This window comes from Pangasianodon hypophthalmus, chromosome 18 (assembly GCF_027358585.1).
Source record: "Pangasianodon hypophthalmus isolate fPanHyp1 chromosome 18, fPanHyp1.pri, whole genome shotgun sequence".
Classification (NCBI taxonomy): domain Eukaryota; kingdom Metazoa; phylum Chordata; class Actinopteri; order Siluriformes; family Pangasiidae; genus Pangasianodon; species Pangasianodon hypophthalmus.
Genome location: NC_069727.1, coordinates 6,712,685 through 6,726,636, shown reverse-complemented (window position 1 = coordinate 6,726,636; position 13,952 = coordinate 6,712,685). Strand labels below are relative to the sequence as shown.

At 36.6% G+C, this 13,952-nt stretch overlaps 1 protein-coding gene across 8 annotated transcripts in view; it reads right to left on the bottom strand.

Moving 5' to 3' along the window:
• Positions 1-13,952, bottom strand: part of flncb (filamin C, gamma b (actin binding protein 280)) — a 74,730-nt gene that overhangs the window by 36,233 nt on the left and 24,545 nt on the right. For all 8 annotated transcript variants that reach the window (XM_026923705.3, XM_026923707.3, XM_026923700.3 and 5 more), the window contains exons 2-3: positions 8,588-8,836; positions 1,696-1,793 (exon numbers count right to left, since the gene is read on the bottom strand). In XM_026923705.3, the coding sequence (XP_026779506.2) occupies positions 1,696-1,793; positions 8,588-8,836 (347 nt within the window). The remainder of the gene's footprint in view (positions 1-1,695; positions 1,794-8,587; positions 8,837-13,952) is intronic.

Here is a 13,952-nt window from a genome sequence, read left to right as displayed (position 1 = left end):
CCCACTGAACTCCTTTGAGATGAACTGGAACACTGACTGCATTCCAGGCTTCCTCATCCAACATTAATACCTGACCTCACTAAAGCTCTGGTGGCTGAATGATCACAAATCCCCACAGCCACACTCCAAAATCTATTGGAAAGCCTTATCTGAAGAGTGAAGGTTATTATAACAGCAAACAGGGGACTAAATCTGGAACGAGATATTCAACAAGCACATATGGGTGTGATGTGTCAGGTGTCCATTTAGGCAGAAGTTTGTCTTTCCAAATCATGTCCAAACAACTGAATGTGCCACAAGTGAACTTTAATCAAGTTGTAGAAACATGACCAGAATGAATAGGGATCCTTCCATCATATGAATGGAACTGGCACGTAATGAATAAAGAAACAAGATGCTCCTCACCTCAGTTTTATTCATCATATACTGTATGTTAAGGTGATATTTCAGGGTTTGTTTTTATTTGCAATAAATGTACAAATGCACTGTAAACCTGCAACACTTTGATCGCAAGGAGAGAAACACTGTACAAACTGTGTTCACATTAGAACTGTGTGCAGGAGTAGAGTCCAAAATCCAACACAGCCAAACACTGTGGCACAAACTCTAATAAAAAATACAGTACACACACATATGCTGGGTATGCTACAAAAATAACCCAAGCATAAATCAAATTCAAATTATAGGAAAGTTATGATCTGGGTTATATATGCCATGCAGGGACAAAGTGGAAATACTGGATCTTGAATATAGGATAATGTTTTATTTTTTATTTTTTTCTGAGCTACAATTCTCTTATCCATTTCCCTTTACACAATTTGTTATTATTATGTTATTTGAATTTTTTTATTATTATTATTTTATGGTTACTTTATTATTGTGTTAAGAATCTTTTTTTTTTGCTATATTTTTATTTTCTCTATTTTCTGCTTCTGCCTCTTGCTTTTTGAGCTACAACTACAACAACAACAACAATAATAATAATAATAATAATAATAATAATAATAATAATAATAATAATAATTATTATTATTATTATTATTATTATTATTATAAATACATAATTAATAAAAATTGTATTATTATTATTAATATTATTATTATTATTACTACTACACACACAAATTAATGAGGCCAGTACCTAAGTCAAACTAATGAGGCCAGTACCTAACTAATCAAGAGCATTTAATGAGCGGAGAGAAACCCACAAAGCCTCATTACATGTCATGATACTCACATAATTACAGGAACAGAGCATAGTAATCCCTTCACCAAGTACATGATGTCACCCTTATGGGCTCCTTCTCCAAACTTTAAATTAATGGTTGTGTGTTCCATCACCAGTGAACCTGATTTTTCTTTCAGGAAATGTATTTTTAATAAGACTAACAAGCCATCAGTACAGCCTGAAGAATCATAGAAAAATCCCATTCAGAGTCATGACAAGATGTATATTAGGCTCCAGGACAAGAGAAGGAGAAACTCGATCAAATTCAGACAAACCTGAACAAGATCAGACTCCACTAACACACACAGACTAAAAACACTATCTCTATCTGAATGTCTAAAGTACCATGCAGCTCACTGATCTAACCTCACACTGCAAGTTGATGTAAAGTTGCACCTGTTTCTCTTTGCCAAGATCAGAATATACACAGAGAGATCACATGAGTGAACATGAGATCTGTTGCCTACCTGAGGGACACCAAGCCAGTCGTCAGCCTGCTGCATGGCCTCCCTGGCGTTCTCCACTGGCTGATTGGGGTCCCACATCTCCCAGTCAGGACACAGACCTGGTCAAAACACGACAGGCACAGAAGGAGAGAGAGAGAGAGAGAGAGAGTTAATTGCAGTAGACAGACACCATTCCTTTTAGTTCCACAACCCAGCCTCTGTCATTGCAACGATCATAACAAACAACGTAGCACAGGTTTGTATGGTGAGTGTGGAGCTAAATACGCTTCGGTGAAAATAGACTGACAATTTGCACTGTAGTACCATTTTCTAATAATGTAGAAGATGAACTGGCATCAACTATTCTGACCAACGTCAGACTGAAGGCTAATAATCTAGGAAAAGCTGAACGGTTAAAGCAGTTAAAGGGATGGTTCAAATATTTTGGGAAATATTTAGAATAGGTCAGTGTCAATGTAGTCTTGTTACCAAAAGAGTCAACAAAAGTGACTCTTGTCTGGGTTGCACCAAGAAAAATTAAGCTTTAACCTGGATAAAATTAAACTTCATCTATTAATTACCTACAAGTGTACCAAAAAAATTGTACATATTAAGTATACTTTTAAATATACTAAAGTTTATGCCCATAATGCACTTAAAGTATTTATGTATGGATTAGATTATTTTAAAGACACAAAATAGTATTAGGAGTAGCAGTAGTAGTAGTAGTAGTAGTAGTAGTAGCAGCAGCAGCAGCAGCAGCAGTAGGACTAGTAGCAATAGTAGTAGTCGTGTTACTGGTAGCAGTAGTAGTAGTAGAAGTAGTAGTAATATTAGCGGCAGCAGCAGTAGTACTAGTAGTAGTATTTGTAGTACTAGTAGTAATATTATTAGTAGTGTTACTGGTAGCAGTAGTAGTAATAATAGTAGTAGTAGAAGTGGCAGTAATAGGAGTAAAATTAGTGGTATTATCAGTAGTATTAATAGTATTAATATTATTAGTATTAGTATTATTAGCAATAGGCTGTACTTACAATATGTAGAATACAAATACACTACTGTTAAACATATATTATAAGAGTGAAATAAAATCAACAGAAAAGACAATTTGATTATCTGTATAATAATCATTAGGCAAAATTTGGTAACTGTAACAGGACTACTCCGTATGAACTTTGAATGCACCACCATGTCCACTATGTCATGTTCTTGATACAGAACCTTCTGCTCTTCTCACACCTTCAATCTGTTAATGAATCCAGGCAGTCCAAAGTAACAAAATAACTCCCTTAAGCAAATGTTAGCTACTCTCCTAGGTGATGTAAATGCAGAGATGTGAGATTATTAGATGCTGGATAACGATCTGGCAGGGTGTGAGAGGCGTTTGGATCGAACGTATCTAACGATCGTGAAACCAGGAGACTCACCATCACTGCCAAACACGTATATTAGAACCAGATTCGGGTTGTTTAATCCTTTAGCACAACAAGTACCGAGCTCTAAATTCACACAAGCCTGTGATTAGCTCAAACAGTCCACCTCCTGCTGCCAAAAGTGATAAAGCAAAAGCTTTTTCATCGCTGTTTTAAGGCCCAAAGTGGCATTTAGACCCAAAATGCCCATGTAAGCATCAAAGTCCCTTTTGAAAATAAATAGAGGTTCAAGATAGCCATGAGAAAAAAACAGCAAGGTAGAGTTATGCTACATATAAATACACCCACAAGACCACTCGCCCTGCAGCACTGTATAAACACACCAGTGTACACACAAACACACAAACAGTAAAACGTAGTGTGTGTGTTTGTAGAGAATTTTCAGAAAGCTGCACATGTTTTCACTTAATTGTGTTTGGGTTGTTGCCTCAGATACTCTCCATGTTGCTACAGTATAAATTAGAAAGTCATGATCCAACACACACACACACACTTACAAACACCTGTAAAACCCCCCCGCCCAAAAAAAAAAAAACTACACCACAATCACTGGCCCCTAATTAAACCCAGAGCAGGGTTAAAAGGCTAGTGCTAGTCAGCAATGCTAAAGTCCCAGAGTATTATTAGTGAGCCTTTGTTGTGTGTTTTTTTAATATTCATGTTCATAGAGCCAGTTAGCATTGTGCAGTATCTACTGAGAAATACACGACGGCAGGCAAGCTTAAGAACATCAGCTGAACTATGATTTGTCTCTCAGCATATTTAGCCAATGCTAAAGCACATTGTATAACAACACAATCCACCTAGCAGTGAATCACTTAGCAGCATCAGTTATATGCAGAGAAGTCTCAATCAAATTGGACAGAAAGTGTTGATTGCTTTTCTATAACAGCAGCTCTGACAGTAAGGCAAATCGCAGGTTTATATTAATGCGCTCGTTCTAATATGTTATCGTTGCTCTAGCAACGAGTAATTCGCAGGGACTTGAATGGACGGTGTTACAAATGACTGAAGATTAATAATAAATGGATGTTTTAAAAGCATGTTATTTAAGGAAGGATGTAGCTCATGTAGCATAATTCTTGTGAGTTGATATGATGAGGCTATCTGTATTTAACGTTTATGGAAGGAGTTTCCAGTGTCAGTGAAGCTGTTATAATGTAAGTGTAACGTAAGGTAACTATAAAGGGATAAAATGTGTCATTCTTTAATAAATAAAAATTGTAATTGTTGGGACAATGCTGTGGTATAAAGCACTTTAAGACACTCTGTTACTGGAAAATAATCCACTTTGTGGTGGCAACAGTAACTCTTCACATCAGGCTGCCTGGCACTACCCCATCATTGATTATTGTTCCTACAACAGCATACTATGTCTGTTTTATTCCACACTTAGAAGAGTTGACATTTCATTGATATAATGGCCTGCTAGCCAAGCATTTCAACACGTAATGGAGTTTATAGCAATGAATTAGAGAGAAATGGGCATTTTGTCTCTCTCATTTTAATCCCTTCATCTTTTTCCACTGACGATTTCTCTGATTTCACGGATCAAAGCTTATGCTCAGGCCAGATCTGTGCTGTTATGAGTCTAAACAAAAAAACAATTAGACTCATGCCAGGGGTGAGTCGTAAGATGCTTTCTCTGGATGAGGAAAGCAGATGTGTGGCAGCTGCGTAGCGAGACTGGAGTCTTGGGAAATTTACTTCCTAAATGCTACAACATGATTTTTCACAAAGCTGGAACAGTGTGTGTGTGTGTTTGTGTGTGTGCGGTACAATGTGCTCCATATGATCATAACTTTTAAGTAGCTACTTTACAAAATTAGATACGCAGCTGAGTCATTTGAAACAGCGTGTGTCTGACCGTAATCAGTGAGGGTCAAATTATGAGGCATCTAACAAGGCAACCATTTTTGCACACAGGGGAATGTTTTAAAAACATCATGACAACTTGTTTCATGAAGAAAATAGGACCAGAGGTCACCATTTTGACAGAGATGGATTAGATGTTTTACCCTGATTACCATGATTAGAGCACCATTTGTGTCCCACTGATATAACATTTACAAAGATATATGTAAGATAAAGGTGACACTTTATATTATACAATAATTAAAATAATTTAAAAATTGTATTATTTTTGTGTTAATATCTGAATCCATTTAACATCTCATTCTTGAGACATGCTTTTCTATGACTTATTGATTATACCTGAACACATTCACCCCTATGAAATAGTTGGAATATTCCACAAGTCACATGTTCAATAGGCGGTTGCATCATCCCAATTTCCTGATGATCACGAGAAGAAGAAAAGTAAGCTCTCTCATTCTTTTGTCTTTATCAACAATATGGTGATGTTTCACTGTTAAAAACTTTGAAAGAAGATGTTGTACAGATTGAAAGTAAAGTATTTATTTAAAAATATTTATTTAAAGTAAATCATTAGAATGTCCTTAATGTCTTAATTCCATTAGCATGAATGCTTGTTAACCACATTTTGAGTATTTCTCATTCGGCACTAAAATCTCAAATCTATTCCTTACACCCAGAGCAAAACACAGTCATTTCAGCAAAGACACCTTGTAAAACAATTTGACTGTGGCCTGAGATGTGGTAACACAGTTTTGAAATATTAAAAAAAGTTTCAAGGAATACATGGCACTCCGATCATGGAACCGCATAGCTGTACACCCTCTAAAGTACACCCTCTGATTTACTACACACTGGAATCAACGCTATGATTAACCAAAGCTGTTTTCCCAAAGCATGATTTTCCCAGAGTTGGAATTATACACAAGGGCTATTGCCAATTGTCAGATATGGATGGTCAAAATGGTATGATCCAAAGGTGTAGCAAGGACCCCTTAAAGAGCCCCACTAGCAACAGCACTGGTATGAGCCGCCATCTTGAATGAGTCATTAGCTATGATGGAGTTTAGTGGAGCAAGCTGGAGCTTTCTGTTCCTGCAGGATGAACTAATTTCCTCCATAATTCGGAAGAACCTCACAAACCTTACAAAAAGCCACATGCCTGAAATGGCATGCTTTTTTATATCTGTTTTTGACAATTACAACACTGACTTAACACTTTCTGCGTGCAGCAATTAGCCTGTTTCTGCCCAAGGGAGGAACCAAAACATCACTGCTTACAGAACTAACTTTAATTGTTACTTATAGTGTTAAAGATTAATCATGATAATTGTTTTCACATGCTAGCTTTTTTTAAAATATCATAGGCAATGTAACACAAGTCCTTGATCCTGTAAACTATGTGGGAATTCAGAGAGAATGCCTTCCCTGGTGTCCCATCAGAGCTGTCTTTGTTGACTATGGCCTACAAATAAACCTACACATCTTTTTACTCAGTGGTAGAAATGTAAAAAATATTCAAAAGTAATAGTAGATTCAAGCGATAAGAAGAAAATGGTGGGTCTGAGGTCCGCAGAAATCATTCATATTAGCCAGTTAGTTATTTAGCTAGCCTATGAATTTTATAGCATAATTATTTTAAAAAGCATAATTAAATATTTAAATTTACCTCAGACATTTTTACTACAAACATCTCATGATGAAGTTAAACTCACCTATCTACAGCACATACAGGTGTATTGTATATATATATATATATACATACATACAGTACATTGCCATGCGTGCTACATGCCCATTAATTCAAAACCATGTTCATATTTCTTTTATGAGCATGTGTGCGTTGCCCTAGGCCTGGCCTCTTACCCAGTGTACACGCTCAGGTTAAACCTGTTTAATCCAATTTAAACCAACTTACAAAGTCATTAAATTACAGGTGACACCCTGTACAATGAGGAAGAGTGTTCATTAGGCCACTTTACATTCCCGCACCTTTGTTAGTTCAGCAAATTCATAAGCTGTGTAATGCACTGAATTGGTCTGCACACTCACACCAAAAACACTATTAGCATTCATCCCATCATCAGAACAGCTTTTAAAATGCTAAAATAGAAACAGGTTTATGCAATTTTGTGTTAGTCTATGCCTTGTTAGCTATTTTCAAAGGCTAATAATAAAACAAGATGTTAAACAAAATATATACATGTATATGTATTACATGTGTATTGTTTAAACCAATACTTTACTGCTAATGCTAGAAAAGATAAATAAAGGCTAGGAACATCAGTTAACAAGTTACAATAGCCTAACAATATGCTAAAACTGACCTACTAGCCATCTTAGTGTTTTACATCAAAGAGACTCTTTAAATCCAGCCATAATGAACTACAATAATTTTACAATAAGTTTCATGATAATATTTTGACCACTACATCTACAGCAGCTGTGCAGCCATTTCATGTTCAACCATTCAGCATTTAACACTTTAACATCTACCAGTAGTGTCACGTCGTGTTGGATTTGCAGTAATTACAACCTTTTACAAACTTTAATTCTTTGTCCAAATCGTAATTACAGGTTTGGAACTTGGAAATTTCCGAAAGATTTGATGCGAAGGTGTGTGACATCATATTATAAACAAATAAGACCAAAAAATGGCAGCGTTAAAGGTAGGTTAAAGGTAGGTCTGAAGAGCAATATCTGAATTAAACTATATATTTGTTGAGCATTTCCTGTCATTTAAATGTACTTATTTGGTTGACACTTAGACTTACAACTGAGCAGTTGAGGGTTTGCTCAAGGACCCAACATTGGCAGCTTGGTGATGCTCGGATCTAAACTAAACTCATAACCTTCCAATCAGTAGTAGTTTCTACAATTGACCAAATAATAAATACTATAGAGAAGTAGCTTTCTATCTGCAAACCAGTAAAAGGTGTTAAGGTGTTGTGTGCAAGTCCATCTTGCAATTAACGTAATTCCTACACAATGTAAAGGCACTAAAGCCCAGTTGCTATGACTACACTAAAAAAAAAACCGTTGATGGTCATGATATTTCATGGAGGGTGAAAAATTCTACCACTGCTATCTATCTGTAATGTTCCATTACTATTATGAAGCCACTAGGGTTGGGCCTTTTAGCACGTGGTCTTCACTATTCTGCATTTGCACATGAAGCCAGAAAGGCAGCCCCTTTCATGCTTCCTAATAATTTTAATTCAAATATTTCAAGTCCATAATCATGAATCATGAAAAGCTGCGCTTGATATTAGCCAGCTCTGATGTTCAAACTTAAAACATAAGGTTCTTTCCCTTCCTGTAATTTATACATTAATTGGACAATGTGTGCTTAGTCTGTTTAGTCCCAGTTTCTCCTCCAAGAGTAAAAAACAATCATCAACAAAGTCATCTGTTAAGAGCAAATAAGACAATGTTTGACGCCAAAAACCAGCCACCAGTTATTTATACCAGCCACTGTATAGCCATTCATGCCCTGATGGTAACTATAGTTATTACAACAGAACTGTCAAAATCAGGTCCTAGATCAGCACTCTACATCTGTACTCTGACAATTTCATACACACAGGCTGGAAGCATGGACTCACCAGGGGCACAGTTGTCCACCAGGGCTCCCAGCGCTTTGCCGTCCCTCCAGTCGCGGTGGAAGTTGCTGATGGGCAGCTGTGGGACTTTGTTCTGGATCCAGCCCAGAAGCCGCTGCTTGGGAGTGAGCTTCTTGGCATCTTCGTCTTCCTCATCCTCCCACATGGGCATAGAGATGGAGTAGTGCAGGATGAGGGTCCATATCAGTCCTAGAATCAGCTTCAGGTTGCCATCCACTATGGCTTTACTGTCTGCATAGAGAAATGTACAGAGAATCTAGTCAATGCAAAACAGATCATCACCTTCCCTTCTAAACACTGATTACACATTTTAGTATTTCATGTGAAACCTCGTACTGGTCCAGAACTAATATTTTTATGGTAACCGAGCTTGCTCTCTTCAACTTTTTGTTGGCACAACTGTTGTTTGGAAATACTTTTAAATGAGATAACCATCTCAGTCCCAAGTTTTAACATGTTGAACTGTGGTAGCTCCACTGTACTAACCTTTTAAAAATAATAGTACTTGTAGTAGTAGTATGGAATTGAGTAGATATGTAGACAAAAAAAATATTTTACTGTGCTACATTCAGACCTGTTCTTCCTCCACATTTTTCCCCCTGTGGCTGAATCCCAAATGGCACCCTATCAGTCATGTAGTGCACTACAGTGCACTATATGGCCAAAAGTTTGCAGACACCTGACCATAACATTCATACAGCATGTGCTTGTTGAACATCCCGTTCCAGATTTAGTCCCAATTTGCTGTTCCTCCGCTCTTCTGGGAAGACTTTCCACTACATTTTGGAGTGTGGCTGTGGGGATTTGCACATTGAGCCACAAGAGCATTAGTGAGGTCAGGTACTGATGTTGGGTGAGGAGGCCTGGGGGGCAGTCACCGTTCCAGTTCATCCCCGTTCCACTTGAGTTCTACCACTCCAACCTTGGCAAAACATGTCTTCATGTGATAATGACAATGTGTACAGTGGCACTGTCATGCTGGAACAGGTTTGTGCCCCTTAGTTCCAGTGAAGGGAAATTGTAAAGTTATAGCCTACAAAGACATTCTCTACAATTGTGTTCTTCCAAATTTGTGGCACCAGTTTGGGGAAGAACTACATATGAGTGTGATGTTCAGGTGTTCGCAAACTTTTGGCTATATAGTGTAGGATGTGTTAAAGAATAGATGTAAAAAAAATCATTAAAAAAAGTTTAATATTGCCATTATTGTTAAATAAACTTAATTTGAATGCTTGGTTTTGATTTGTCAGAAAGTGTTCTGGCTGAGAAACGGGAAAGCTTTCTGTCTTTAAAGGATCAGCTTTATGTTTCCTGGTTATAAAACATTTGCACTGGAGACTCCTTCCAAAAATGCTAAATAAACAACAACACAATTTTTAAATTTCAAGAGAGAGAAAAAATACTTCTCTCAAGAGAGAGAAAAAAGTTTTAACGAAAGTGGTAAAATGAACTAACTTGTTTTGTGGACATTCCACAGTATTAAATGTAACTAGAAATCAGTAAAAAAGTATGATGTTTATTTCATGTAATGATGTTCAGTATGATCATTATATAATTAATAAAAAAGCATTAGTTTGCAATTTGCTGCGGTGTAAGAGGAATAAAACACTTCAGGATGTGTTATTATTGGAACATAATAAACTTCGGGGTGGTAACATTAACTGTGCCATATATTATTTTCCTATAAACATCATGCCCTGTTGTGTTTCATTCCTTACATAATAAATTCATTCACAAGTTTACTGCATTTTTGCATTTTGCTGTACATTCACTCAATTTAATCTCACACTGTCACCACAATATCCAGTGAATCATATCATATATCATATAATCATTTTTTAAACATTTTATGCTGCCTGAAAAGCGAAGAAAACAGACAAAAGCTAGTATCTCTAAAATAAAAAAAACACTTTACATTTTAGAGTTTGCCTTTTTCATCTTGGATATTGAGTATCTCAGGATTTGATCGTGATCTCTGACTCCTTTACACGAGAACACGCTCCTCATCTCTGTTGTACTGGGAGCGCCTTTGTGCTATTATAAGAATGTGACTTTTTACACAACAGATCAGGTCCAACACGCCTCACCTGGGTGGTTCGCACACACACAAACACTCACACCCAGAAACAGCTGAGGCTTTATTCCTCTGAGGGAAGCAAATGGCTCTTCGAACAATAACAGCGTTCTAATGAGGAACTTCCCTGGGGATAACTCCAGATTAGTTTTGCTATGATTGCTCACTGACCCAGTACTTATGAGAATGATTCTGAGTATCTGGGCCATCTTTATATGACTTTCTACTCCGAGATATGCTTTCCACACACTCTGCCTGTCGTTTTGATACATTTAACCGGTCTAAATGCTCATAACATCTGGGTCTGTCAGTCAGGAAATAGGGCTGTGGGTTTATTACCGGCACATGTGTGACTTTTTCCACTGCGCAATGTTCTCACCTTGCTCCTGCACTTATCCAGAGATTGACTTCATTTGCTTACACTCATTACTACACTTTCAGATTATTTTGCCTCACTCTTACTGTCACATAAATTCCATGCACTGACGGTGACCTGCCAGTGCACAGTTCTGTCCCAAGTCACAGGCAATGTAAAGCTCTAGACTCCAGAGAGGACCGTGAATCAAGATGGACACTACTGAGCTTCAGAGCAAAGCCCAAGGGCTGATGTCATTTAACCTTGGCTCCACATAATGAGGTCACTTTAAATAAAACATACTCACACAGAAATCTAAACCAGACTTCGCTGCAGCCCCCAGTGGAGCTGACTAAACCGAACACTTCAGCACGCGCTCCAAGAGCAAATTCATCATGCTCAGATCAGTCCAATCTAGTGTTACTGCCAAACCAAAGAAAGCATCTCTCTCTCCCTCTCTCTCACCTTACTCATCCCGTTGCTAACTTTCCAGCAAAATACAACATCTTAGTCAATATTTCCATGAGTATATTTTTTTTAACCTGGGAAATATTTAATATATTTTCCCTACGATAAATATATACGCTACTTATAACCTTATATCCTCAGGAAATCCCTTGCTATCAGAAGGCTTAATTAAAGGAATACTCCAGCATTTTCCAACCTAATTTTATCTACTGCAACTGTACTCTGTGTGTGTGTGTGTGTGTGTGTGTGTGTGTGTGATTACCACAGACAGTCTTTTAAATTTTTTTTTTTTATTTTTTAGAAAAGACCAGAAAGTCAGTTTCCTCCAAAATCACTTATAATGAAAGTCTAAGGGCAGTTGATGATTATTAACTCTGTCAGTAAGCAGTAAGTAAATTGAAAACTACAACCATTGCACTTTAACAGTAAAGGTTTAACATGAGAGGCATGATGGAATGGAGGTTTAAGGGCAGTTGATGAATTTGTTTTTCCTGCAAAGAGCATACTTTGGCATAGCGCATACGTTGAGTAAAGGTATTCATCAGCCAAATTAAACTATAAGCATGCTGTTATAGGAAAGTTATAGTTGTAGCCTACTTTTCACCAGACACTACTGTCAGAGCTGCTGTTATAGAAAAAAATCAACAACTTCTGACTAGATTTGAGAATTCTCACTCTAGTGTCACAAAGCTGAATAAAACTACATATGAGCAGCTTTGGTTCTCGTGTTGGTCTCATCTCCAGCCTTTGTTAGGGTTCAGTTGTTGTCTTTTTCAGTCTGCATTATATAGTTGTATAGTTTAAACCTTTATAGATGGAATTCAACAACTGCCCTTAGATATATATATTAGAAAATGTTCTGTTCTTTTTTTCAGTAGCAGTATGTGCTAGACAGAGATCATGCTGAAAAACACTGGAGTATCCCTTTAATGAAGAAGGCACATCAGAGCAGAGAAAAAGAGATAAAAAGAATCATGTCTCATAAAGCAGGAAGAAGATGTGATGAAAAACACTGCTGCTCACAAAACACAGCTGTTTTACAGCTGTACCACATTGACATCGATCTTGAATCTAATAAAACCTGTTGTGTGGAAACAATGTTACTCAGTTTTAAAAAGTCGCCAAACATGTAAAAACACACACACACACACACACACACACACCACGTGCACAATGACAGACAGACACAAATAATCATAGCACAACCCTTCCTGTTGCACAGTTCTATTATTGTTACCGCTCCTATGTCTATGCAAAATACATGGGCCTCAAAGTTCATATAAAAGCAATGAAGGATCATGTTACACACACACACACACACACACACACACACACTAATCAACATGTAGGAACAAGTCTGGTCCACTAGCTTTTAACTGCGCAACACTTGACACACATTTTTTGTTTCTTTAGGAGTTTGAGGAGTCAAGAGGGTCTTTATTTGCGTATCCATGACTGATTGCATGAAAATTCAGATTACAGTAAGCTCCATAATGACACACTTTTCAGGCAGCCTTTTATCCAAACCACACCACTATTATTTACAGATCCACCTTCCCTGATAGATTATTATGACGACTTTCTATTTCAATCACTTGAGTCCTATTCATTTGAATGATTCAGTTCTGGGTTCAGTTTTACAAAAGAATCAAAGATTTACAAAGATTGTTGTTTAATTTTAGAGCGAGCATCGCAATAAACACTCTCTCTACCACTTAAGATAATAATTTTTTTAATGGGTCCGGATTTATTTGAATCACTTGGTCATTTAAATTGTTCAGTTGAATCGCATTTGAATCGTAGGGCTTAAATCTATTTGAATTATTCGGTCGATTTAAATAATTCAATGAATCACTTAATTTAATCTATTTAAATAATTTGGTGCTATTAATTTGAATGATTCAATTATGATCCATTTCACTCAGTTCTGCTCATTTAAATAATTTAATTCTGATGTATATGATTCATCCGCTACTATTTGTTTAAAACATTTAGCTCTAATCTGTTTGAATCCTTCTGCTTTTACCTGTTTGAGTCATTTATTTGTATTCGTTTGAATCACTTAGTTCTTATTTATTTAATCATTTACTTCTGTTGTTTGAATCATTCAATTAAATTCATTTATTATAACTGAATCATTTGTGGGTTTTTTTTCATAATTTGGCTGAATCAGTACTGATTTATTTGTTTGTATTAAAAAAATTTTGTTTTTTTTATCATTTGGTTCAGATTTGATTGAGTTATTCAGTTCTGATCTCTTTGAATCATTCAGTTCTGATTTAGTTGTGTCTGTTTGTTTATTTCTTTAGTTCTGATTTGAGTGAATCATGTCTTTATTCCTTTTTGAGAAGAACATTTGGTTCTTTTCATAAGACAGTGATAAAATAGCTGGACTCAAACACACTTAATGAAGGGTATTGTGAGCTAAGTGTGTCTGCTGTGCATGCTGG